Source organism: Eleutherodactylus coqui, chromosome 2, assembly GCF_035609145.1.
Source record: "Eleutherodactylus coqui strain aEleCoq1 chromosome 2, aEleCoq1.hap1, whole genome shotgun sequence".
Lineage (NCBI taxonomy): Eukaryota > Metazoa > Chordata > Amphibia > Anura > Eleutherodactylidae > Eleutherodactylus > Eleutherodactylus coqui.
In genome coordinates this window covers 194,959,799-194,986,536 of record NC_089838.1, presented here as the reverse complement: position 1 = coordinate 194,986,536, position 26,738 = coordinate 194,959,799, and the positions used below count along the sequence as shown (strand labels likewise).

General features: G+C 44.4%; 1 protein-coding gene across 2 annotated transcripts in view; it reads right to left on the bottom strand.

The window, feature by feature from the left end:
* LRGUK (leucine rich repeats and guanylate kinase domain containing) overlaps positions 1-26,738 on the bottom strand; it is an 87,557-nt gene that overhangs the window by 22,845 nt on the left and 37,974 nt on the right. For both annotated transcript variants that reach the window (XM_066592137.1, XM_066592138.1), the window contains 2 exons: positions 13,689-13,808; positions 1,243-1,339 (listed from right to left, as the gene is read on the bottom strand). In XM_066592137.1, the coding sequence (XP_066448234.1) occupies positions 1,243-1,339; positions 13,689-13,808 (217 nt within the window). The remainder of the gene's footprint in view (positions 1-1,242; positions 1,340-13,688; positions 13,809-26,738) is intronic.

Genomic DNA, 26,738 nt, shown 5'->3' with positions numbered 1-26,738 from the left:
CCCCACAGCATCCCCCAAGTACATTAGTGACACCCCCCACAGCATCCCCCAAGTACATTAAAGACACCCCACAGCGGCCCCCAAGTGCATTAGTGACACCCCATAGCGGCCCCCAAGTGCATTAGTGACACCCATAGCGGCCCCCAAGTGCAATAGTGACACCCATAGCGGCCCCCAAGTGCATTAGTGACACCCCACAGCGGCCCCAAGTGCATTAGTGACACCCCACAGCGGCCCCAAGTGCATTAGTGACATCCCACAGCGCCCCTCCTGAGACCCACATATTTACCACCGTCTCCTCCACCTCCTTCTCCTGGAAGCTCAGCTCCTCTTCTGCTCAGCGATGATCCCACCTCCCCTGCTCTCGCAGAACCTAAGAGGAGACATCGGGGGGGATCCTGGCTGCACACTGACGTCAGTGTGTGTGCCAGGATCAGCGCGGCTAGCAGTGCACTGAGTGAATACCAGCAGGGGAGCCGCAGCCCCTGCCGGTATTCACTAGTGGTGAGCGGCCGATGGCGGTGCGTGCCAGCAGGGAGGGCTCTGCGTGCCACCTCTGGCACGCGTGCCATAGGTTCGCCACCACTGCTATATAGTGTCCTAAAAGTGCTTAGGCCATTAGTTAGCAACGTATTCCACATTCAAGAGATTAAACTGCTCTTGAGGCTTTATTCACACAAGCGTATGTGTTTTTACGTTTGCTCGTATGCAACGTTAATTCGCATGAAGGGGCAATATTCCATGCAGCACGTCCCAAGCTTAATTAGCATTAGGTACTTACATGCTGCGATCAACATTGATTGCGACATGTGAAGGATTAGCGGCCAGGATTGGAGTTATGTCTGATACCAGCTTTTGCAGCAGGATCCAGTTACTGCCAGCTCCTGGTGCACATGGCACTGGCTCAGTTCCTCACTTGATGTGCATGGGTTGGGAAGTGGTTATTTACACTTATAACATTTAAAGGTTTGCATCCCTTGAGTTTGCTCAGTTGATATTTGAACCTACATATTTTTTCATAAATGTATATTAAGTTTAATTTTTTTTTTAAATTACTTCTGATCGGAGAAGTTACTGATCTGTTTTCTTTTGCATATGGCATACCTCTCATATGTTAGTGTTAGACTAGATGACAGTGGTTTAAACTACACTGACTGACTCCTAAGATAGTGTCGTTGATCTACAAATGATAGTGTCTATCAGCTGCTTTAGAGCCTACATTAATATTTGCCATTTTCTTACAGAGCAAGTCATTTCCTCAAACGTCTCTGATGTGACAAAATGGTAATCAAATCGCTTCTCTTCTCCAAAGTATGGCTTTCTAGTTGTATGACAGGGCCTGAAACGTAAAGAGGTAATCTGCTGTTACTTTGGATGACAATTCCCAAAATGAATGCATATATCCATAGATAACTATATATACAAATGCATCCTTCATTACCATGCCGGTCAAGAAGGGTGTCATCTCTCCTTAAGGAGAGTACCCAAAAAGTGTGGGGAGACACCTAGGGGGTGAGTGGGTCGGGGGATGGCATTGTCTCTCCCCAAGGAGAGCACCCAGAAGGGGTGTGAGAAGACACCTGTGTGAGGTGAGTGAAGGGACTTATAAGGCCAAGCATCTCAAAACAGCTGTCTGTGTATGTTTTTGTGGCTTGGTTTCCTATTCCCAATCATTGTTACAAAGACCTGTATAAACATTGATTTGAAGGAATGCTGCCATCCAATAGGTGGCACTGCCGAGGTATTGTTCCATCATTAGTATGCCAGCACGCTACACCACACCTATGCTATTTGTGTAGCCTGGAAGTCAAGAGACTGCAATGAGCAATGCAAATAGGGTAAGGTGCTCATCAAACGTTTGTCAAGTCAAGCAAACATCATTGGTATATTAAACATTTGTTTAAAAAATACCGGTAATATTACACCGGTATTTTTCATATATATATTATATACATACATACACACTACAGTAGTACAGACACTAGAGAGATGTTTGTTCACCAAAAGAAGGCCTCATTTAAAGGTATTTTCAGCCAGTCTGTGTGAAAGAGAAAGTGCCCTTTAACACAGGCCCACAAATGGTTCAGATTCGCCTTTACAATGGTGATGCAATTTATATACAAGGTGCTTAGTGGATGCAGGAGCTCCCAAGACCTGGAAGTGCATGCTGCATGATTAGTGCAACGTTTACCTCCATGTCTCCCAAAACTCCTTTGTTTAGTTAAAGTTAAAAACAGCATCCAGTATACTTATCAACACTGGAGAACCGCTAGTTGAAAGCAATGACCTGTCAATGAAATGAAGCCCTCAATATTGAGATAAATTTCCTATATCCAAGCTACCATGGGTTAATTATGTATAACGCCTAAGCTGGTATATATGTGTGTTACACTATGCAGTAATATCAAGTCTGTTCCTACATTAGTGGGCTGAATTACAGCACCAGTACATGCTTTGAAGTAAAAACCGATTAACTGCTTTCAAGCATAAAACTGCAGTAATTGTAAGCAGGTGTTATTTATGGTCTCTTATCAATGTGCTATATATATATAGATTTTGCCTTCAGCCCTATGTGTCAGACTACGGTCTAAATTAAAGCAAGGCGTCACATGTGCATTTCATTATATTTCAAAACTAGCATGTTCTTTAGTGATCTTAACAACGAAACTGTTAACTAAAGGTAAATCGGTCACTCTGGAGTCTTCAAACATAATCTTGATATACTCCTATACATATATAGTTATTGCTAAGTAACTGCCTAATTGAAAATTTTCCAATTGATTTTTTTTTTTATTTACTCCCATCATATCCATATCAGAGGCGTAACTTAAAGCTCTTGGGCCCCAATGCAAAACCTGTAACAGGATCCCCAACTATAATGCTTTATTCATAGTACTGGGCGCCCTATATGGAGAAGATGGGCCTTATGGGCCGCCAAGGGCTCTTGGGCCTGGGTGCAACCACATCCGCTGCATCCCTTATAGTTACTCCAGTGATTCATATGGAATTTGAGGCAGTTTATCCTGAGATGTAAGCAAAGATTAACCCCTTAGTGACGGCCCTATCGTAAAACTACGTCCTGCTGTTGCAGGACGTGTATGGAGGGAGGTAGCGGCGCTATCTCCCTCCATACAGCGCGGGCATCAGCTGTTTATTACAGCTGACACCCGCGGGCAATAGCTGCGCTCGGCCGTTCGCGGCTATTAACCCTTTAAATGCCGCTGTCAATTCTGACAGCGGCATTTAAATCCCCCGAACACTGTTCGGGGGTCCCGCACGGCCCCCCGCGGTGAGATCGGAGGAGCCGTGCAGGTGTCATGGCAGCCGGGGGCCTAATGAATGGCCCCAGGGCTGCCTTAGCAGACTGCCTATCAAGCCATCCACACAGGGTGGCTTGAAAGACTGCCTGTAAAAAAGCATTATGACGTAATGCTATAGCATTACGTCATACTGCAGGAGCGATCAAAGCATCGCATGTTAAAGTCCCCCAGGGGGACTTCAAAGTAATGTAAAAAAAATAATCAATAAAGTTTTTTTAATTGTTAAAAAAAAAAAAAAAAAAGTTATAAAAGTTTTAAATCACCCCCCTTTTGCCATATCCATTATTAAAAAATCAAAATCATAAAATAAAAATATGTATTTGATATCGCCGCGTCCGTAAAAGTCAGATCTATCAAAGTAGTGCATTATTTTTCCCGCACGGTGAACGTCGTTTGAAAAAAAAAAAAAAAGAACGCCAGAAATACACTTTTTTAGTTACCCTGTCTCCCAGAAAAAACGCAATAAAAAGCGATCAAAAAGTTGTATGTATTCCAAATTGATACTATCGGAAACTTCAGGACATCCTGCAAAAAATGAGCCCTTGTTCAACTAAGTCAACGAAAAAATAAAAAAGGTATTGCGCGCACAAAATGACCGCAGAAAATAATTGAAAAAAATTAAATATCTTAAAAAAAAAATAAAAGTACTACAGCAAAAAAAAAATACTATACAAGTTTGGTATCGTAGCAATCGTACTGACCCATAGAATAAAAATATCAGGTAGTTTTTGTTGCAATTTGTGTGCTGTAGAAACAGGACGCACCGAAAGATGGTGGAATGTCGTTTTTTTTCCATTTCTCTCCGCCAAGAATTTTTAAAAGGTTTTTCAGTAAATTATATGGTACAATAAATAGTGCCATTGAAAAATACAACTCATCCCGCAAAAAACAAGCCCACATACAGCGACGTCGATGGATAAATTAAGGAGCTACGATTTTTTATGGTTCAAAAGTTTTTTATTTTGTCTGTTATGCAGATATGAAAATTACAAAATTGTGGTGTCATTTTCATCAAACATTCTTACATTAACCTCAATTGTCTTCCTTTGTCTAGTTTTCTGTCTTATTCTTTGAAACAGACTTTTTTTCTTTTTAAATATAAGTATGAACTCTGATGCTATCAACATTTATAGCTTAGAACTTCTCAGATTAATTTCTGGTATCTCTAGCTTCAGTTACTGATTGGTTAAACTGAGAAAAAGAAAACTTAAACATATCTAATATAACAGCTTCTTATGAAGAAAGATTGAGGAAAGAAGGGGGGGAAGTAAAGAGGGCTGGAATGTTGAGAGTGGGGGGGGAGGCTTGGTCAGGGGCGAGAGGAGAGAAGAGGGGGGGGGGGAAGTCATCTCGTATCTTGATTTGAGGGTTACGTTTTCAGGGTCTGGTAGTATCCGAAGGGTCATTGGTTGTGTTTGTGTTGGGGAGTGACCCCCTTTCAAGCCATGGGCCTAAGTCTTGGGAGAAACGGAACTGATTCCATAGCGTCCAGGTGGCTTGGAAATTCTCTAGTTTCATCTCGTCTCTGGCACAAAGCTCCTCCATATATTTTATGTGATCTAACTCCTCCAACCACATTAGCCTGGAGGGGGGAGTTGATGACTTCCATTTTTTTGGGATTACCAGGCGCATTGCTTGAATGAAAAATCTCAATAGAGAACCTTTTGCTTGCTTCTGGGAGCCCGGGAACATTGAAAGTAATGCAATCTCAGGAGTCAGCTGTATTTGATTCCTACTAATTGCAGTGTAGAGGGAGTTGATCTCCCGCCAAAGAGGACAGATCAGTGGACAACCCCACCAGATGTGTGTGAGTGTTCCAGTTCCCGTCGTGCATCTCCAGCAGGTATCCGGATACTGGGGGAATATTCTCGCCAATCTCGCAGGTGTCTGGTACCAACGTGTTAAGATTTTATAGTTTAATTCTTGTAGTTTGCTGGACATGTTTATTTTGTGGGTTAATGTATAGGCCTTTGCCCATGACTCCTCTGAGGGTATGGTGTTCAGTTCCCCCTCCCACTCCCGCTCCAGCGCTCTGTTACAATGTCGTGTGTCTTCGGTTAGGAGCATCCGATATAGATTTGAGATTTTATGTTGATCTGTGGGGGTTGAGGTGCATAAATTCTCAAAGGGGGTAGTGGGCCGCCTCAGCTCTTGCATATCCCCCAGTGAGCCAATATAGTGGCCCAGTTGTAGGTACTGAAACCACGCTCCGGGATGGGGCCGCCTCCCTCCCAGGATCTCGCTTAATGGTTTAAGGCCAGTGCTAGAAATCACGTCTCGTACCCTAGGGATTGTGTCTATGGTCGTGTCAGTCACCTCAAAGCCTCGCAAAAATGGGGGAGCTTCTGGGTTTCCTATCAAGGGTGTGAGTGGGCCCGGTCTATGGATCAGATCTGTCTTAGTCGCAGGGCCCATCCAGGCTGTCACCATATCTTCAATGAATGGGGACAATCCCAGTCCTCTGTGTTTCCCCCTACCGGGTAGCCATATGATCCCTCTACCCTGGCCGAGTGTCATGTCTTGTTCCATTTCCACCCATATCTTCTGTGCTCTACCGTGGAGAAGATCAAGAATGCGCTTAGATAACGTCGCCCTATAGTACAGGGCTATGTTCGGGACTCCCATGCCTCCTAGTTCTCTCGGGCTGGTTAGGGCTTTCCATTTGCGTCTAGGTTTGGTGCCTCCCCATATAAAACTCATGATTACCTTTCTAACCCGTGCCAGGAAGGAGCCCGGTATAGCGATTGGGACCGTCTGGAGGATATACAGAAACCTCGGAAGTGCATTCATTTTTACTGTGCTGATCCTTCCAAACCAAGATAACGGGACTCCCTTCCACCTAGTAAAGTCAGACTCTAGTTTAGTTATGAGGGGTATGTAATTTTTTGCAAAAAGTTTATCTGGATCTGTGGTAAGTACTGTTCCTAGATACCCCATCTCCTCCGATTTCCATTGGAACGGGAGGGATGGCTTTAGGGTCTCGACTTCTATGTTTGGTAGGGTTACATTGAGAATCAGTGATTTGCTTAGATTGACCTTGAAGTTAGATAGTTTGCTAAATCGTTTAAATTCTTCTAATATATTGGGTAGTGCTATCCTTGGGTTTTTAATGTAGATCAGCAGGTCGTCTGCGTATAATGCTACCTTATGTTCAGTTTCACCTGTTCTAATTCCTTGTAGGTTGGGGTTTGTCCTAAGTGCGCTCGCCAGCGTCTCCATTACTAATATGTATAGGGAGGGGGACAGGGGACAGCCTTGCCTGGTGCCATTACGGATGTCAATCGTGCGTGACAGCAGGCCATTAACCCTTACACGGGCTGAGGGGCCTCTATAAAGTGCCATCACCCAGTCCATGAACCTGGGTCCGAGGCCTGTGCGTTGTAAAGTCGCTTCCATGAATCCCCAGCTCACCCTATCAAACGCCTTCTCGGCGTCTACCGAGAGTAAGCACAGGGGCTCCCCATTCCTGCGAGCTCTGGACATGAGGGCCAATGTTCTTATTGTGCTGTCCCCTGCCTCCCTCCCCGTGACAAAGCTACGATTTTTTAAAAGGGAGTAGGAAAAAACAAAAATGGAAAAAAGCAAAAAAGCTCCGTCACTAAGGGGTTAAAACATAAGCGGCAAAAATTCCTAAAGACTCTGTCATAAGTATCAGCGGCACTGAAGAAAACTGAGTGGGTTGCAGTATCTGTACAGCTCCTTCCTTTAGGCCCCCTGTCTACGGGCGTTGCGGTATCCCGCGGCGGAGAGCCGCCGCCTGGGAGCAGGAGCCGGCAGACGAATCTCCTCCGGTCAGCCTATCTGACAGACTGACGACGGAGAATCGCGGCAATTCATGGCATGCTACGAATTGCCGGCCACGAGCTGAGAATCGCAATGATTCTTTGCTCGTGGACAGGGGCCGGCGCTTTCCATAGCAACGCTATGGAAAGCTTCAGACGGCGTGATTCACCGGCGTTTCACTGCCGGCGATATCACGTCTGTGGACAGGGGGCCTTAGGCTGAGCTTATTCACCCAGCATCATCAGAACCTTTCCCTACAGAATCCCAATTCATCAATTATGAGAAGCCCAAGGTGGTCTCTGCAACTTAAGCACCCCAGCACTGTCAACTTCAGTTGTTCACAGTGTTAGCGTGTCAAAGACTAGCGGGGGACTCTGGACTGAAGGCACTGCAGCAGCTGGGCATCAGGAGGAGTTTCCTTTGGCAAAATGATGCAATTTTTAAAGACAAATTATTTTCTAATGCTGCATTTAGACGTAACGATTCTAGTTTAAAAAAAGCGTCCAAATGAGCCAACAGACAGACGAATGAGAATCGTGTACTTTTTGTTCGTCGTTCAGTTTCAGCAGGATTAAAAGTAATCAATGGCTTGTGCACTTATTATTGTCGTGTTTAAACACGCCCTGTTCAAGGTTTCATATAGTAATGTGATACACTGAACAAGAACTGTACCATTCAACAATTGTCTACCTGTCAAAACAAATGCTGGTGCAGATCTGCAGCAGATTTCGCTCATTCAAATTGAAGGAGTGACCAAAATAACGACATGTGAACAAACCCTAACAGTGTAATTGTGCCGCAGATCTGGGTGCACATTGCATGCAGAAATTCCTGCCATTTCAGCATTCTACTGAATGTTACGGCAAGCCACACCATAGTTCAGGTTTTTCCACATGTGGGTTTGAGATCGGTTGAAAAATGTGGTTCTAAAATAAATTGGCATGTCAATTGTTGGCACTGTTTCTGTGTTGAGTAGCCGCACGTGGATTTGCCTCATTGACTCTGGCTAAATCCACCTGTGGACCTGCATGAAAATATCTAGAAGAATTCCAAGGCTCAGCCTCGGAAAAATCTGACAATATGGATCTGACAGTTATAAGGCTGTGTAAATGAGGCCTTAGTTCACCTCTGGGATGTATAAAAAGCAGGGGGACTTTTATGTAATCACACAAGTACTGCAGATGTAATCTATTCTTAATAACATTTACATAAGCGGTGAGCTTCGATCTCATCACGTCCGTTTCACTGTAATAAAGGAAGTCTGGCCATGAAACATCAGAGCACCAAGCAGGTCCTGGAAATGGAATATGTTGTGTATTCTATATTGTAATGTCAGGCCACCGAAGGCTAATTTTGTTATGACACAGTCGATAATGTTTTTTGTGGACCAATACTGTCACTACTTTCTTGGGTCATTAGGAACACATTTTTTTTTAATGAGCTGCATTCTGTAATGCTTCTCTGCAAGAAAATCAAAGCATGGTGGAAAGGAATATTTCTTTATATTAATCATATCTAATGATTAAAAGTAATCCGTGACAGATGCTATCACTTGTATAAAAGTACATTCCTTCCAGCCATGCTACAATCTACTTCCTAGCAGGGGTGCTCTGCTTAACTCTTAAATCTGTTTCCAATTCTTCTGTTTCAACAATCTTTGTGAACTTGTATGAGATTTAATATCACATCTGTGTATTGTACTGCATGGTGACATATCTGCAGATATGGCAATTAGAAAAACGTGTTCCACAGAACTAAATAAAAAGGATCCTTTAATAAAATTTCATTTTGGAATCCTCTTAGCACGTGCAATGTACATATCTGAAGGTGACAGTGCTCCAAATAGACTACCTAGAAGCCAATGGCTCCTGAACGGAAAAATTTAGGAGCCAAATTCAATTTGGAGGCTATAAATTTAAATATATTTGTAGTAAGCGTGTGTAAGGGCTCAATCAGATGAGCGTTTTTTTGTGAGGCCTATTTTGGAAAAAAAATGCACTCCACGGATGTGCATAATGTGCATGACTGAAGCTCTGTGCATTTTTTTACCTGTGTGTGGCAATACTTGTAAAAGCCCAGCTGCTCCAAGAAGGTCCCCTCATTACTGAAGACTGTGACAGCACTATCACAGTGTTCAGTGAGGATAGGACTCCGCGCAAGCACGAAAGGATTCCCTGCCACAGCTGTGGCAGAGGACCGCAATGCTATACCATTGCTTTCAATGAGGCTGGCGCTACTGCCGACCCATTGAGACCAATTGGATACAGGCAACCTCTGCAGGGATGATTTTCGGGGGGGGGGGGGGGGGGGGTTGAAATACAAGCCCTACCCTGAAAATCATCCCTAGCTGTTAAAAAATTGGAACTCATCTAGAAGCGCTGCCCGGCTCTTCTCCCCGTCCCTGTCAGTCTTAATCTATATTCTGGTGGCCAGGGATTGAAAAATCACCACCTCTAGAAAGGGCTGCCTCTGATTGGCTGAGTGCTGTGACCAATCAGAGGCGAGGTGTGACCAGAGTCGGTGCTTTCTAGAGGCGGGGATTTTTCAATCCCTGGCCATCAGAATACAGATGACGCCTGAAGGGGAGAAGAGCCAGACAGCGCTTATAGGAGAGTAATTTTTTTTTTTTTTAAGAGCTAGGGATGATTTTCAGGGTAAGGCTTTTATTTCATCCCATTGCTTTCAATGGGGCGTCGGCAGCACCGGCCCTATTGAAAGCAATAAGATAGCATTGTGGTCCTCTGTGACAGCTGTGACAGGGGATTCTTTCATCCCCACTGCAAACCGCTCATGACTAAACACTGAGATTAATGGAACCCTCCGGGAGTCCCCTCATCACACTGAACGATTATCGCTCAAATTTGTTCTTTTAAATGAACAATTTGAACAATAATCATTACGTGTAAATGCGCCTTTAGACTGATGAGATTTCATGGAGAGTTTACTTTATCACTCTGCATTTCATCTGACGTTTCATTTTCCTGAGTGAATACACTGGAGAAAAAACTATTTAACAGATTTGCTTTTTCTCCATTAGCTTCTACAATTCTTCCCTCATTACATTTTAAAGAGCCAACACTTCGATTTAATCTTTATACTGTTTATATAATTGAAGAACATTCCATGGTTAGTTTTACTCTCTTTGGCAATTAATCTCTGTTTCCACCTTTGATTTTACTTTTTCCTTATAGCTTTTGAGTGAGTCTTCACTGCCTTTTTGTTTTATAAGGTTAAATGCTTGTTTTTTGTTGTTCATTGCCCCCTTTACATATTTTTTGAGCCACATTGGATTTTTCCTGTTCCTAACCGTTTTATCTTTTATTCCTATAGGGTATATAACACTGATAGTGAGTATTTAAGTGGTTTTTAAAAATTACCCATTTACTGTTTGTACTCTCATTTTTGAGGACACCGTCCCAGTCGATGAGGCTAAGAACATCTCTAAGCTGAAGTTTAGTATTTTTGTAGTGCCGCAACGAAAAACACTGAGTGTAATGATCTACACATCCACAGTGAGGTGCCCCCCAGAATAATATATACAGTGCTGCGCCATACACATTCAGAGTAGCCTATCATAGTATAATATCCCCACTCAAAGTGTGTGTTCGCCCCCCCACGCTAATTATATATCCCCCATTAACAGGAGTTGTGCCCGCTCACACTCCCATCTCCTACTCTAATCCCCTTAGTAGGGCTTAGAGGGGTGTGTGGCTGTGAACTTGACTTGCCTAGATGAAGGCTCTGGCTGTCTTCTCCGAATGCAACTCCTCCCACTACTGAAACTCAGACTCGGCATCGCATTAAACCCTCTAGGTACTGCTATTTGGGAGGAGGATCTGAGCGCACACTACTTCAGAGCAGGGTCTAACAGATGTGCCTATTTTGTGACGTTAGACGCAAGGCGTTTCCCGTCAACACTCAGCTGCGGATCAGCGGATGTGGGGCTAGTCGCCAAATGTAAATTCTTGCCACCATTTGCAAACTCTAGGGCGCACTGGCGACTACATTGGTCACCATCTAGATGCTTGGGATTATCATACAACAAGCTTTTTTCCCCCCCTTTTTTTAATAGTTTGCACTGTTATGGTGAAATTATACTCTTACAGCTTATGCCACATTTTAAATGACTGGAATACATGTTTTTGAATATTTTTTGAAGACCTGGGAGTTTATTTAAAACTAATTAGCAAATTTTACATTTGTACATAAGAGATCATAGAGATGCTTTCACAGTAATGTTACTTAACTGACATCTTGTGGCCAATGTTGAGAGTGCAGCTTTACTCAGCAGTGAACTACTTTCATGAGTTTTCACACGTATTTATCAAATAAAATTAAATGTATTCTTAGCTACTCAGCATGAATAAATTTTGTGCACCCATCTCCAGTGTGCACAAGTTTCCAGAATACAGAAACGAATGTGGATATTTACACTACAGACAGACTCTCTGTTATTATTTGATTCTGATGTTATTCCTTAGTGTCCGTCAGGCAGCTGCTCTAGTCCCTCAGGTGCTATCGACTGGCTAAGCATTTTAGCCTGATGGTAAGGGTGCCTTCACATTGGTGATAAAATTATGTGATTTTCGCGCAATGCAAGAGTGAGTGACAGCACAGAATTACAAAACCAATGATTTTCAATGTTTTCATTGCCATTTGCAATGTTTTCACTCATGCCATGTGGTATGGTGTGAAAAAAAAATTGCGGTATGTCCTATCTTTCTGTGTTTTGAATTTTTTTTTTTTTAAATCTTTTTTATCTCTTCTAGCCCACATTTCCCAAGGGAGTCTCTTTTCATTGGATTCATAATGCATGAACTTGCAATTTTCATGTGATGCATTATTAACATTAGAAACTCCTATTGACTTTTGCGCAATTGTATCGCCTGTGAAAATCACAGGAGGAAGCAATGTGTGATTTTTTTTACAATAGAAAGCATTGCTGTTGCTCACAAATCGCATGAACAAAGCTGTGATTTTTGCACAATTACGAGTGTGGCTGCATTGTGGGCAAAACAAAGCTGTTTTACCTGTAAAATACCACATGGCAAAACAGTGAATTGCAAGGCCATAGCAATTTGTGGTAAATCGGCCGCTACCTGTGACCAAACCGCAAGTATTAAAAAGTGCCATGAATTTGACAGAAAAACCTGTGCAAAATCTGAGGCATACAGAGGTACAGTATGGCCCCAAGACTGGTATGGATGCTGTATTACTCCTTCCTCAAACCTTTGGTGATAATGCAGAACCTTAATATGGTTGCATTATGCCTTTAACCCTTTCTAATCCAATTTGTATCCGGGTTTTCCTAGGAGGCTTACTCTTTTTCTGCTGTCATACAATGGCACTATCTGCTGGCTAAAGCCAGTACTGCATGAGGTGACACGTTGGATAGGCTCCGACAGCAGAGAGGCTGGCAATATACAGTAAGAGAACCCCAACGGATGTCTTCCAACATCGGAGCTGTACAGCCTTAAATCACAATGTCTTAAGACGTCAGACAGTGGATTGGAAAGGGTTAAAGAAAACCTGTCACCTGCCTAATGCATTATAAACCAACTGACAGGGAGACAGATGTTGTATTTTTCCATGAAAGTTCCCTCACCGGACAGAAATGACTCTTTGTCTCGTGTGCTCTCTCATAGACTTGTATAGAAAAGGCGTACACAAGACTCTAAAAAGACTCCGATTTTCATCCAGCAGGCAGACTTCAGTGGCGGGCATCATGGAAACCAGGAAGCAGGCAAGTATAAAAAACTACAGCACCCGGCTCCCTGTCACCTTACCTAACAGCACATAAGTTAGTTTACAGTGTATTAGGCAGGTGACCGGTTCCCTTTAAAGTCCTGATATACCAAGAAAACACAAATTATTCATTTTTTACCACTGGTTTGACAATATATACAATTTATAAGCCAGATATGTACATATTTTCAACCTTCTATATTTCAGTCTTTTGGTACAATATTAAATTCTTAGTCCATGGTTTCTGTAGCCAATACGTGGCAGTTATCCCATTTACCATTTCTGTGCGACTTCTAAAACGCAGCTATGCAAAGTCTGATGATTGTTTTTAAACAATTTTTTTTTCAATTTTCAATCAAAGAAAAGCTAATTTGCTCAAAAAAACAAACCCCCCCCTCACTATTAGCTGCAGAAGCACGTTTGTGTGTGTGTCGCTGCCTCTCTCTTGATTTCTCGACTCCTCCACTCTCCTCTCCATAGACTTCTATGGGCAGCAGGTAATCAGTGAACCTTTAGTTTAGCTCCTCTTTCAAAGTCGCTTTTAGCAGTATTTACAGAGTGAGTGAACAGTTTAGGAAGGAGAGAAACAATGAAAGGAGCACAATAAGTGGAGAGAGGCATTTTTCTCTGATAGGATATGTTACAAACTTTGTTATATTGACCTGTACTATTGTTTTAGGCAAAGTTTATTGAAAATACAGTGACACTTCAAATCAAATATTAATGACTTAAATGAAATATTTAATTTCTATCACAAATATTTGCTTCATTTTACAACCACAAAAATATTGGCTGTCTGATTCAAAGCATTCTGTACACGGTGAGCATTGAATGTCTTACCCGTAGTGGAAGAACTCCTTGAACTCCCTGCACATTTTGTGAGCCAGTTCCCGCTTCCCACAAGACTGGGGTCCTGTCAGAACTAGCATAGGGTAGGGGGTGTCCAGATTGGGCAATGTACTGTAATAAACAAGAAAGGCTTGGCATTGATACTTATTTACAAGTTACAATCGGTTATTGAGCTGGTGTAACAAATACCTTATGTTCTTTAGGAGTTCAGATTTAGAAGCATTATTACATGTAAAGAGATTAAACCCCAATCAAGTATTGTTCTTATGAATGAATATTTAAAATGCACAAGTATGCATAGAAGAAACTATGTTAAGACTAAACAGTAATTATAGTTGGATTATAAATCTGCATTACCTTACATGAAAAATCATCATCTTGTTGTTGGACATTGATCATGTCTAGCAAGTGGAAAACTAAAAGCATGTCCAACAAATTTTCCAATTAAAAGAATAGATTTCCATTGTGAAGAAAATAGGTTTTTTTTGCTGCACTTTAACATATATTCTGGTTTGAGCAAATAAACACAATTTTTCTATGATGAAAAATTATAAAACTTTTTAATATAAAAAGCTGTCCCGAGCATTTGATGATCTTGCAGATGCTCAGTTGCACCAAGCCAGAGAGTTATAATAGTGAGTGGCAGCATAGAGGAAGTCATTTTAGTAAAAAATTATTACTTTATTGATTCCATAAAAGCAACGTTTCAGCCACTATACGTGGCCTTTTTCAAGCTAAAAAACACATACAACATACATGCCTAAATACAAGTGACACAAGAAGAAAAAGCCAGTAGCCACTAGTCAAAAAGGTTGGACTTTTGACTATTGGCTTTTTCTTCTTGTGTCATTTGTATTTAGGCATGTATGTTGTATGTGTATCTCAGCAATGAGATCCAACATAGGAAACTGTAATTTAAGGCTAAGAAAGGAGAGAAAAGTATCAAAGAGTCGTTTTGGATTAATGGATAGTGAGGGAGTGAGTGGTAAAATAGGATTGTTTGCAATAGTGAAGGGCAAACTTGTAAATTCTGACTTTGAACCTCTAATAGAGGAAATCTGCAGAGATCTGTGATTTTTCTCCAGAGGCTTTCAGCACATCTAGAGCACCACTGGAGGAAATGTGTTTGGAGTGTGTTTTAGCGTTGCTGCACACAATGTCAGGAGGGTCAGAGCATGGGTGTGTTGCTTTATCCAGGGCACTTTTGAGAGTTTTATTATAGTGTTTGGCAATCAGATGAAGGCAAGAGGTGGAAGAGATTTGATTTTATTGTAAAAGTGACTGATTTGTCTTTTTACAATTTATCAGTTGGAATATACTTGTGTATGGCTGGAAACCCCTTTAAAAGGGAACCTGTCTGTTATGTCGGTTTGAGTTTCACTCTGCTGGTTGTTTTGGATTTCTTTTCATTTTCCTCTAACTCTGGTGGGAGGTGTTTTGGGTGTCTGTTCCTGCAGGAGTACACCTGAAGACAATTAGGAAGGGGTTTTATTTACACCATGCCGTGGTTCTGTGCTATTCAATTCATGTAGTCTCCTTCAGCAGGTGGAGGTTAACATTGCTGAGTTCTGTGGCTCATCCTGCAACGGTTCTATGTTTCTCCCAGCTACTCTTCAAGATAAGCACGGTGGTTTATTTTGTAGTAGAGTCCGTTTATTTGTGCTGGGTTTATCTTTAGTTATAGGTTACAGGGATACTGAGTGCCCCCTTATCAGGACGAGTCATTCACTATCAGGTAGGGACTGTCACCTGCTAAAGCCATTTGGGAAAGTTCTCATTTGTTTTTCATTTCTACTTAGAGCTTGCTTTTTTGGTACTGTGGTGTGTACAGTGGCAAAGGGATTATTTTTTGGTTGACAATTATACCACGTTTGAAGTGGATATGACACTATCATTACGTTATGGGGCTCAAAACATGAGGGAATAGGGAGTCTATGGAGAAGCATTTCAAACTCACCGGGACCCTCATTCCAGCACTGCACACTCTGCCATAGAGATGAATAGGAGAGCCCACACAGTGCCGACTGAAAAAGAGTCCCAACTTGCAAGGACACAGTGCTGGAAAGGGGAATCTGGCAACCATCAGACACAGGTCCCTGGACTCCCTGTTCAATCATGTTTGAGCCCCATAATGTAGTTTATGGGGCTTAAAAGTGATGACGAGGGGAGACAGTAGCATAAAATGGGTACAGCACAGCAAGTCCTGGAGACAGGAGTGAGAAGATGTAGTAAGGGAGATGGAGTTTTGTAAGTCTCTGACTAAAGGCCCTTGTACATGCAAAGATAATCTTTCAAACGAATGAAAGATTTAGCGATCTATTTGCATAAAGTGTTAATGGGCAAATGGAGGTGAGCGGGGGGCGGGAGTGGGGGTGGGGGAGAGAGCTCCCCCGTTCCCCCCTGCTACCCACCGAATCTTTTCGTCCGAGTAGGCAGTTACTCGAAAAAAGCGATGCTTGATCGAGTAATTGTCCTAAACGAGCACATTTGCTCATCTCTAATTTTAAGTGAGCCAAAATCCATTGTTCAAATAAAATAAATAAAAAAATTTAAAAAATCACACGATGCCCGCATTTACATGTAACGATTATCGCTCAGTTTTGTCCATGAATTTTGAGCGATAATCGTTGCGTGTAAAAGGGCCTTAAGCTATCAATATTTTATCTATACCATGTGAGTAGGTAGATTGACAAGAGAAGGATGGTAATGTAGCAATGGGGAGAGCTTTACATATTAGCAAGCGAATATTAAATAAAAAAACAAAACAGGTAACCAGTGTAATGAATGATACACAGCAAAGGCATTCATATAAACAAAAAAAATCATTCAAAGGCATGCAATCAGCCGTTAAAAAATTATGACCTTTTATGAGAAATTGTAGAATATACACTCATTGATCTTAAAAAAATCTAGACCATAGAAGGAGTTTGTCGAAATCTAATGAAACTTTGCATGTGATTAAAACGTTGATATTAATGAGTACAATATCAGAGCAGAACGATAATTTATTGTGTGAAACTGACCCCTTGAAGGTAGGCTCTAGTACGCTGTTGTACCACCTCTAGCTCGGATGCAAGATATGATACAGGCGGGCATGGAGGCTCTAGTACCCTGTTGGGTCGCCTCTAGCTTGGATACTAGATGTGATACGGGCAGGTATGGAGGCCTACAGGTTTCAATAGCTTATCTTGTGGCATATAAGTCCACATTTGATGCAATTGATTCTCTAGAACAGTGGTGACGAACCTATGGCACGCGTGCCAGAGGCGGCTCTCAGAGCCTTCCCAGTTGGCACTCGCAGCCGTCGGCCGCTCACCACATTAGTAAATACCGGCAGGGGTGCCGCAGCTGTGAGGTCAGTGTGCAGCCGGGATCCTCCTTCCCCCTCCTCTGACGTCTCCTACTTGGTTCCGCGAGAGCAGGGGAGGGGAGGTGTCCGGCAGCACGTCACATTGTGGGATCAGTGGCAACAACAGCACCAAGCAGAGGAGGGGGGGGGATTTGGGTCTCAGAGGCAGGCGCTATTACTACAGGGACCACTATGGGATGTCACTATTACTACTGGGGCCACTGTGGGATGTCACTATTACTACTGGGGCCACGGTGCGGTGTCACTATTACCGCTGGGGCTGCTCTTGTGAGTCACCCTTACTGCTGGGGCCGCTCTGGGGGGGTCAATATCACTGCTGGGATATGTTTACACGAGGTGGAAAAGCTGCAGAATGTCCTCAGCAGGAAATTTCCGTGACAAATTTTACAGCATTTCCGCATCCAAAAAAAGTCAAAATCTGCACGCTGCCTATTTTGAAACAGCCTTGTCCTTTTAAGAATGGCGGGGGTAAAAATAAGCCTCGCCCCCTGACATGTTGGCGCCTTACAATAAATAAGTGGGTTTTGGGTTGCAGTTTGGGCACTCGGTCTCTAAAAGGTTCGCCATCACTGCTCTAGATCGTGCAAACTAATGGGCTGTCGAAATTGGCATCCCAGATGGTCCCACACATTCTATTGGTGATACAGCTGGCGACCAGGCAGGCCATAGAAATGTGGCAATGTTGTGGACACATTGCTGTGACACCCTTGTGTGTGGCTGAGCATTATCCTGCCACAAAAGTACTCTTGGAAGCCCTGCCATGAAAAAACAATACATGTGGCCATCTGACCATCACACCAGCAATGGAAGCAGTGTGCCGCTCCACAGGAAAGGTAGGATTGAGGCGTTCACCCCTAAGTCTCTGGACATGTACATAGCCATCGTGAGCACCCAAACTAAACTGGGATTCATCGCTGAAGACAACCAGGTTCCACTCCATAGCAGTCCATTTTCATCATTCACAACACTACTGCAAACGAAGACGGAGGTGGGTGTCAAGGATCGTACACATAATAGGTGCCGTGAGACCAAATCCTTCAGCCAAGCATCTAGAAATGGCTTCGACAGGAGGCCTGTAAAGATCGTGCTACCTGTCTCTGTATGATGGACAGCAAAACAGTTGGAGCTGCTCGTGCTTGTCAGACAATTCTCTCTACTGGTGGTCTGTCGAGGGCGTTCCGAGCCTGGTCCCAACACCTCCCAACAGTCTTGTCAGAACGGCCCAGGTGGCGGGCAATTCATCGACAGACCATTCAGCTTCTTGCATTCCAATAATGCGCTCCCTCTCAAACTCTGTTAACTGTGCAAAATCTCTTTTATTGTGTCATTAAGGCATGTCTAGTAGTAAACAATCTCTACACAAGCAAAAAAAGAAGTCAACTGTACACAAGTAGCCTCAGAGATCCTTTTTATAGGACAACAGTGAAACCACTTTTAGGGCTTCAGGTGGCTATACTATTTATCTTAACGCCACAACTCTAATCATTTGCATATTTACCCGAGATGTAACTACATGCTGAGATTTGCAGCAAAACAATTCCTCCTTTTTACAAAGAGTGTATATAAGCTTGTAGATGGCAAAAGTTCTGTATACATACATTTATATTTCTTTAAGGAAGTTTGTCATCTATTTTTCGTGCTATTAACTGAATGTACTGTACAGTGTAAGGTGGAATATATTAGATACCTTTATTTCTGTTGTCCGTCACTCCACCATCCATATATAACCTTTATATTTATCTAGTGCCATATGCAAATTAACCTTGCACTATTCAATGGGAGGTCCACCACTGCCTTCAGTCCAGGCTCTCTCCCCCCAGTGTTTGAATCCCCCTTCTTTAGTGATGTCTCCAGCTCTACCTACTGGATACGTCATGTATTCCACTATCACCGTGCTTGTGCCACACAGACAATGGCGCAGGCTTGTGACATCAGTCCTTGCCATCATTAGTGTGGTGCAAACCAGGTGATGATGCAACATGGAACATCTCCAGTGGGTGGAGCTGGAGACATCACTAAGAACGGAAAGGGGCGGTTTTTCAAACACTGGGAGAGAACATGGACTGAAGGCAACGATGGACCGCCCATTTGGCAGTGCAAAGATAATTTACATATGGCCCTGGATAAACAAAAGGGTTAATATCTTGACAAGTGGAATCCATAAATACCTTTATTTCTGTTCTGTGTGAATCCACTAACATCACACATTGTACAGGGGGTCTGAGGGGCAGAAGGGGACATCGGACCAGCGGAGGAGCCGATACCGGCGCCCGGAGGTGACAGGAGTCCGAGGAAGAGCCGGCAGGAGGAGTACAGAAGCAGAACAGGTCCCGTAGCAGCAGCAGGAGGGCAGAGTGAGCGGCCGCCGGGAGAACAGGTGACGTCACTGTGGAGGAGCTGCAACAGGAGCCGATAAGTATCTTCTGTGTGTGTGTGTGTGTGTGTGTGAATCTGGTGTGCGCCTTCTGTGTATCTAGTGTGTCCTAGTTGTGTCTTCTGTGTACCTACTGTAAGTGTGTGTGTCTGTGGGTCTAAGTGTTTGGGAGGAGGGGGGCAAAAAAAAAAAAAACTTTGTTGTGTGAGCGGTTGCGTGCAAGAGTCAGCGTGTGAGCGGTTGCGTGCAAGAGTCAGCGTGTGAGCGGTTGCGTGCAAGAGTCAGCGTGTGAGCGGTTGCGTGCAAGAGTCAGCGTGTGAGCTGTTGCGTGCAAGAGTCAGCGTGTGAGCTGTTGCGTGCAAGAGTCAGCGTGTGAGCTGTTGCGTGCAAGAGTCAGCGTGCGAGCGGTTGAGCAGAGGGGGCAGCGTGCGAGCGCTTGCGCACAGGGGGCAGCGTGCGAGCGCTTGCGCACAGGGGGCAGCGTGCGAGCGCTTGCGCACAGGGGGCAGCGTGCGAGCGCTTGCGCACAGGGGGCAGCGTGCGAGCGCTTGCGCACAGGGGGCAGCGTGCGAGCGCTTGCGCACAGGGGGCAGCGTGCGAGCGCTTGCGCACAGGGGGCAGCGTGCGAGCGCTTGCGCACAGGGGGCAGCGTGCGAGCGCTTGCGCACAGGGGGCAGCGTGCGAGCGCTTGCGCACAGGGGCCAGCGTGCGAGCGCTTGCGCACAGGGGGCAGCGTGTGAGCGGAGTGTGAACAAATCTATCTTCACTACTTCCACAAGTAAATTGTAGATCCCCATTAGGATGAGCTCCATGCTTGGCAATGCCATCCAGTGTGCTACTTGTGCAATGTATGCGGTCCTTGATCAGCCGATCGAGGGTGCATACTGTTGCGCAAGATGCGTGCATGTCGCACATTTAGAAGCCCAAATCCTGGATCTAAATGGGCAACTGGCAACACTGAGAGCCATTGACATCATGGAAAGGAGTTTGGTGCTCACTGAGCAGGCACTCGCTGGGGTAGAGGCGGGGGCGGATGGTAGTACGGAAGTGCAGGGGGAGCAGGCAAGAAGCTGGGTGACAGAAAGAAGGAGGGATAGAGGGAAGAGAACCAGGGAGGTTAGTCCTGAACTAGCACAACCCAACAAGTTTGCACGATTGGCAGATGAGGGGAATGCCATTACAGAGCCAGCACCGCTGCAGCACGACACGTCCTCTGAACGCCAGGGGGATGACTGCTCCAGTGAGACGGGGACGGGGAGCGTAGGGCAGGCTAGACAGGTCCTAGTGGTGGGGGACTCAATTATTAGGGGGATAGATAGGGCAATCTGCCATAAAGACCGGGATCGTCGAACGGTGCGTTGTCTTCCTGGCGCTCGAGTTCGACACATCGCGGATCGGATTGACAGATAACTGGGAGGGGCTGGTGAGGATTCAGCGGTCATGGTGCAGGTTGGCACCAATGAACAAATTAGAGGTCGATGGAGGGCCCTCAAAAATGATTTCAGGGACCTAGGGTCCAAGCTTAGGGCGCGGACCTCCAGGGTAGTTTTCTCGGAAATACTACCTGCACCTAAAGCCACACTAGAAAGGCAGCAGGATCTTAGGGAGGTAAACAAGTGGCTCCGGAGTTGGTGTAAGAAGGAGGGATTTGGGTTCCTGGAGAACTGGGCTGACTTTGCTGTCGGCTACAAGCTCTACTGTAGGGACGGGCTGCATCTTAATGGGGAGGGTGCAGCTGTGCTGGGGGAGAAGATGGCTAGAAGGCTGGAGAAGTGTTTAAACTAGGGACTGGGGGGGAGGGCAAAAAGATAAATAGTGGGGTAGCCAGTGTAGCTAGCAACCTGGGTCAAAGAAATGGGAATGGGGGTCGAGCGGGGAGGTTAGTACAGTTAGAAGTGTGAGGTCAGCCAATAGTACGAATAGCAACAAAACGAATTTAAAAAACAAAAATAACGATATCAATTGTATGACCACGAATTCAAGAAGTCTGATTGGTAAAGTGGGTGAGCTTGAAGCAAGAATGGCTGATGAGAGTTATGATATAGTTGGAATAACGGAAACATGGCTTGATGATAAGTGTGATTGGGCGGCAAATTTACAATCTCTTCAGAAGAGACCGAAGGAATCAGAAAGGGGGAGGGGTATGTCTGTATGTCAAATCGAACTTAAATCCGAGACTACGGGAGGACATAGGTGTAGGAGACGAACAGGTGGAATCTCTGTGGGTAGAAATACAGGGAAGAAAAAATAACAAAATCCTGATAGGGGTCTTCTATAGACCACCAAAAGCAACAGAAGAAACTGAAAACTTACTATTAAGGCAGATAGAAGAGGTGTCAAAGCGCAACGAAGTAATTATAATGGGGGACTTTAATTATCCAGATATAATATGGGAAAATGAGACCTGCAAATCTCACAAGGGTGATAGGTTCTTGAGAGTAATTAAAGATAATTACCTGAACCAACTGGTGCAGGAACCAACTAGAGGGAGGGCCATTCTGGACTTAGTACTAACTAACAAACCGGACCGAATAAAGGGGGTACAGGTTGAGGGGCATTTGGGGAACAGTGACCACAATATAATCAACTTCCAGCTGTCATTCAATAAGAAGCCTTATCAGGGAGCGACAAATAAACTAAACTTTAGTAAAGCAAAATTTGATGAGCTTAGAACTACTATCGGTAACATTAAAGGGGTGGTCTCGCGAAACCAAGTGGGGTTATACACTTCCGTATGGCCATATTAATGCACTTTGTAATGTACATTGTGCATTAAATATGAGCCATACAGAAGTTATTCCACTTACCTGCTCCGTTGCTAGCGTCCTCGTCTCCATGGTTCCGTCTAAATTCGCCGGCAGCTTGCTTTTTTAGACGCGCTTGCGCAGTCCGGTCTTCTCTATTCAGCACGAGCCGCTTCAGTGTGCTCCCCGCTACAGCTCTTCTGCGCATGCGCAGACGAGCTGTCACTGCTCGGGAGCGCGCTGAAGCGGCCATTCTGCACCATCCTCTGTTAGAGGAAGGTGCAGAAACTGGAGCTGCCCAGCGGAGAAGCCCAGCCCAGCCCAGCAACCCCGGAGAAGCGTCCCAGGTAAGTGATGGGTCGGGGGGGAACTAGCGCTGCGCCGGGGGAACTAGCGCTAGGCCGGGGGGGGCTGCCGCTAGGCCGGGGGGGGCTGCCGCTAGGCCGGGGGGGGCTGCCGCTAGGCCAGGGGGGGGGCTGTCGCTAGGCCGGGGGGGCTGCCGCTAGGCCGGGGGGGGCCGCCGCTAGGCCGGGGGAACTAGCGCTGGGCTCCGGAACCTAGCGCTGGGCTCCGGGGCCTTCACCTGGGCTGAGGGTCTAGCGCTGGGGAGCCGGGGGCTAGCGCCTTACCTGCTGCCTGGCGGTGGGCGTCTGGTCGGCGGCTGCGGGGCGTCTGGTCGGCGGCTGCGATGCGTCCGGTTGCCATGGAGACACAGCTGGCGGCGTCTCGGGAGCGCGCACGTCGGGCTGCAGCGAGCGACGGGGAAAAGAGCCGGCGGCCATCTTGAGAAAACTTTATAAGTTGCTGAAACGCTGGAACGGTAAGTACAAACCAGCTAGAAATGTCATTTACAGGGGGGCTTAGTAATGTGTACTTAATGGGGGGGACTGGGCAAAAAAAAAATTTAACTGCTTCCTCGAGACATCTCCTTTAATTGGGACAACATCCTCAAAAATGCCATTACGGAGGACAAATGGGAAAAGTTCAAAAGGATCCTAATCACCTCATGTGAGCAGTTTATTCCCTTTAAAAATAAAAGAATCTCAACTAAAAGGAAACCAATGTGGCTCGACAAGACGGTAAGAGGGGCAATAAATGAAAAAAAGAAAGCGTTCAAACTACTAAAGCAAGAATGTAGCGAAGAAGCGCTAAAATCGTACAGGGAAAAAAACAAAATACGCAAAGATACGATCAAAATTGCTGAGGAGGAGGTTGAAAGAGTGATCGCCAAAGAGAGCAAAAACAACCCAAAACTATTTTTCAACTATATTAACAGCAAACGGATTTGCAGGGAGAGCACTGGCCCTTTAACAAATAATGCAGGAGGAATCATTGAAGATGATGGAGGGAAGGCAAATCTATTAAATAGTTTCTTTTCAAGCGTATTCACAAACGAAAAGGAAATGTCACACGAGATACAGGGGAATAAAATAAACCCCTCGCAAAATATGTCATACCTAACGCAGGAGGAAGTGCGGAACAGGTTAAAGAAGATTAAAATCGATAAATCGCCAGGCCCAGATGGAATACACCCAAGGATACTAAGGGAACTAAGTGATGAGATAGCTAGGCCGCTATACCTAATATTTTTTAGACACTATCAAGACCGGTGTTGTACCATTGGATTGGCACATTGCCAACGTGGTTCCAATTTATAAAAGGGGGACCAAAAGTGAGCCTGGTAATTACAGGCCGGTAAGTCTCACCTCAGTAACGGGAAAAATTTTTGAGGGGATTCTGAGAGACGCCATCGATGAGCACCTCAAGGAGAACAAGGGAATAACTCCTCACCAGTATGGATTCATGAAGGGTCGCTCATGTCAGATAAATCTGGTCAGTTTCTACGATGAAGTAAGCTCTAAGCTGGACCAGGGAGAATCTATTGATCTCGTAGATCTGGACTTCTCTAAAGCCTTTGACACAGTGCCACGTAATAGGCTAATATACAAAATGAGACAGCTCGGATTGGGTGAAAACGTGTGTAATTGGGTTAAAAATTGGCTCAATGATAGAAAGCAGAGGGTGGTAATAAATGGTTCATACTCTGATTGGTCCACAGTCACTGGTGGGGTGCCACAGGGTTCAGTATTGGGCCCCATTCTGTTCAATATATTTATCAACGACCTGATAAATATTTGCAGATGACACAAAATTATACAATATAATTAATGCACCGGAGGACAATGTGCGGCTACAAACAGACCTGGATAAGCTGGGGGCTTGGGCAGAAAAATGGCAAATGAAGTTCAATGTTGATAAATGTAAGGTTATGCACATGGGCAGCAAGAATGGATGTTACCAATATTCACTTAATGGGGTACCGCTAGGGAAAAGTGAAATGGAAAAAGACCTGGGGGTACTAGTGGATTGTAGACTAAACTGGAGTAACCAATGCCAGTCAGCTGCTGCAAAGGCAAATAAAGTTTTGGGATGCATTAAAAAAGGTATAGGGGCGAAGGACGAGAACATTATCCTTCCATTATATAAGGCACTTGTCAGGCCTCACATGGAATACTGCGCACAGTTCTGGTCACCGGTGCTCAGGAAAGATGTTACGGTATTGGAGGGGGTTCAAAGAAGGGCAACTAAACTAATACATGGAATGACGGGACTGGAATACCCAGAGAGGCTATCCAAATTGGGACTATTTACTCTAGAAAAAAGAAGGTTAAGAGGCGACCAAATAACTATGTATAAATACATGAGGGGACAATACAAGGATCTCTCCCAGGATCTGTTTATACCCAGGACTGCAACGGTAACAAGAGGACATCCGCTACGTTTAGAGGAAAGCAGATTTCATCACCAACATAGAAAAGGGTTCTTTACTGTTAGAGCAGTTAGACTGTGGAACTCTCTGCCTGAGGATGTAGTGATGGCAAAATCCTCAGAGGAGTTTAAAAGGGGACTTGATGTCTTTCTGGTGAGGAAGGATATTATAGGCTATAAATCTAAGGTTATTTGTTAATCCGGGTATACAGGCAGGTAGGAACTATTAGGGGTTGATCCAGGGAACAGTCTGATTGCCATTAGGGAATCGGGAAGGAATTTTTTCCCAAAAGGGCTAATTGGCTTCTGCTCTTGGGGTTTTTTGCCTTCCTCTGGATCAACAAAACAGGAGGCTAGACAGGCTGGACTAGATGGACATTGTCTTCATTCAGCCTTACGAACTATGTTACTATGTTACATTGGGTTTACAGCTACAAAACAAGTGACAGGCTTCCTTTAAACTGAAATCAGAAAAATAGCTTGATACTTATTTCTGCATAACATGATGTTGCCTGTATTTTTTCTTAAATCAATGGAAGTCAATAATGGATTTCAGCAGCACAGCTTATCAAACAACCAAAGACGACCAGCCCGTCCGTGCGCGAGTGAGTGAGGAAGTCTGTGAGTGACTTATATGCTCCGCCCCTGCTCACATGATGGCGACATCTTCAAAGGTCCTTCATCCCAAGTGAGATAGTTACATGCTCTGCTCCTGATCACATGACTGTGACATTATCACAGGTCCTGTATGCACACAGCTGCTGTCCGGCTAAGTGTTTGTTTGTTTTCCTTAGCAACTGAGGCCGCAGGGGGTTTGTAGTCTGTCCATAATCTGCACATGGATGCAGGACCTTTGATGATGTCATTGTCATGTGATAAGGGGTGGTGCATGTAAGTAGTTCACTCCAGATGAGTGTCACAGTCAGGGGCGGAGCATGATGGGGACATCATCACAGGTCCTTCATCTCCAGTACTGTGCTGCTTGCATATTAGCATCTTACTCTCAAGCTCAGCACTATGGAGCAATTCCAGCAACCTCATTAGTTCTGATTCACAATTCCAGCAACCTGATTGGTTGTTTGGGTTCCCAGATTCAACCTGATTGGTTGTTTGGGCCGAGCTTAAGTGTAATATATATTATATATGCGTGCTGCTTCTGATCCCTGTTGTATGGGATGGACAATATATGTAGCAGTGCTGTGTGTGTGACGTGTATGTAGCAGTGCTGTGTGCTTGACTTGTATGTAGCAGTGCTGTGTGCCGCATTGCGCCACCAGAAACACTGGTGCTACAATTTCCTAATAATTACTAGTATAATTAACTACATCTGGGGCATGCCAAACATTGAACCCATAAGTGATGTGAATAGAGCAGAATAACCTTACAATGTTTAAACTCTCACACAGTAGAGAATATGCCTTTTGAACTGTTATCAATATTGGCTCTTATTTTTGGACATTACATTGATTCATAATTGAGTGCACTAGGCATTTGATTCTACGTATACTACTTACTAAATAGCTTCATTGTGCTGCTTTGTCAATGTACCTTACTACAAGAAACTGTGACAGCTGCAATATGAAACCGCATGGCAAGTGAAATTGTATTGTTGAGATTAAACACCATATACTGATAAGATTGAATGACAAGAGTGGATAGAATTGCTTTACTTAAGATTTCTCTGTTGCCTTAGGGTGCAACCCACATATTTACACACGCCCATTGATTTCAATGGGCTATTACGATACGTAATAAGCACCAAGATAGAATATGCTGGGTTTTTT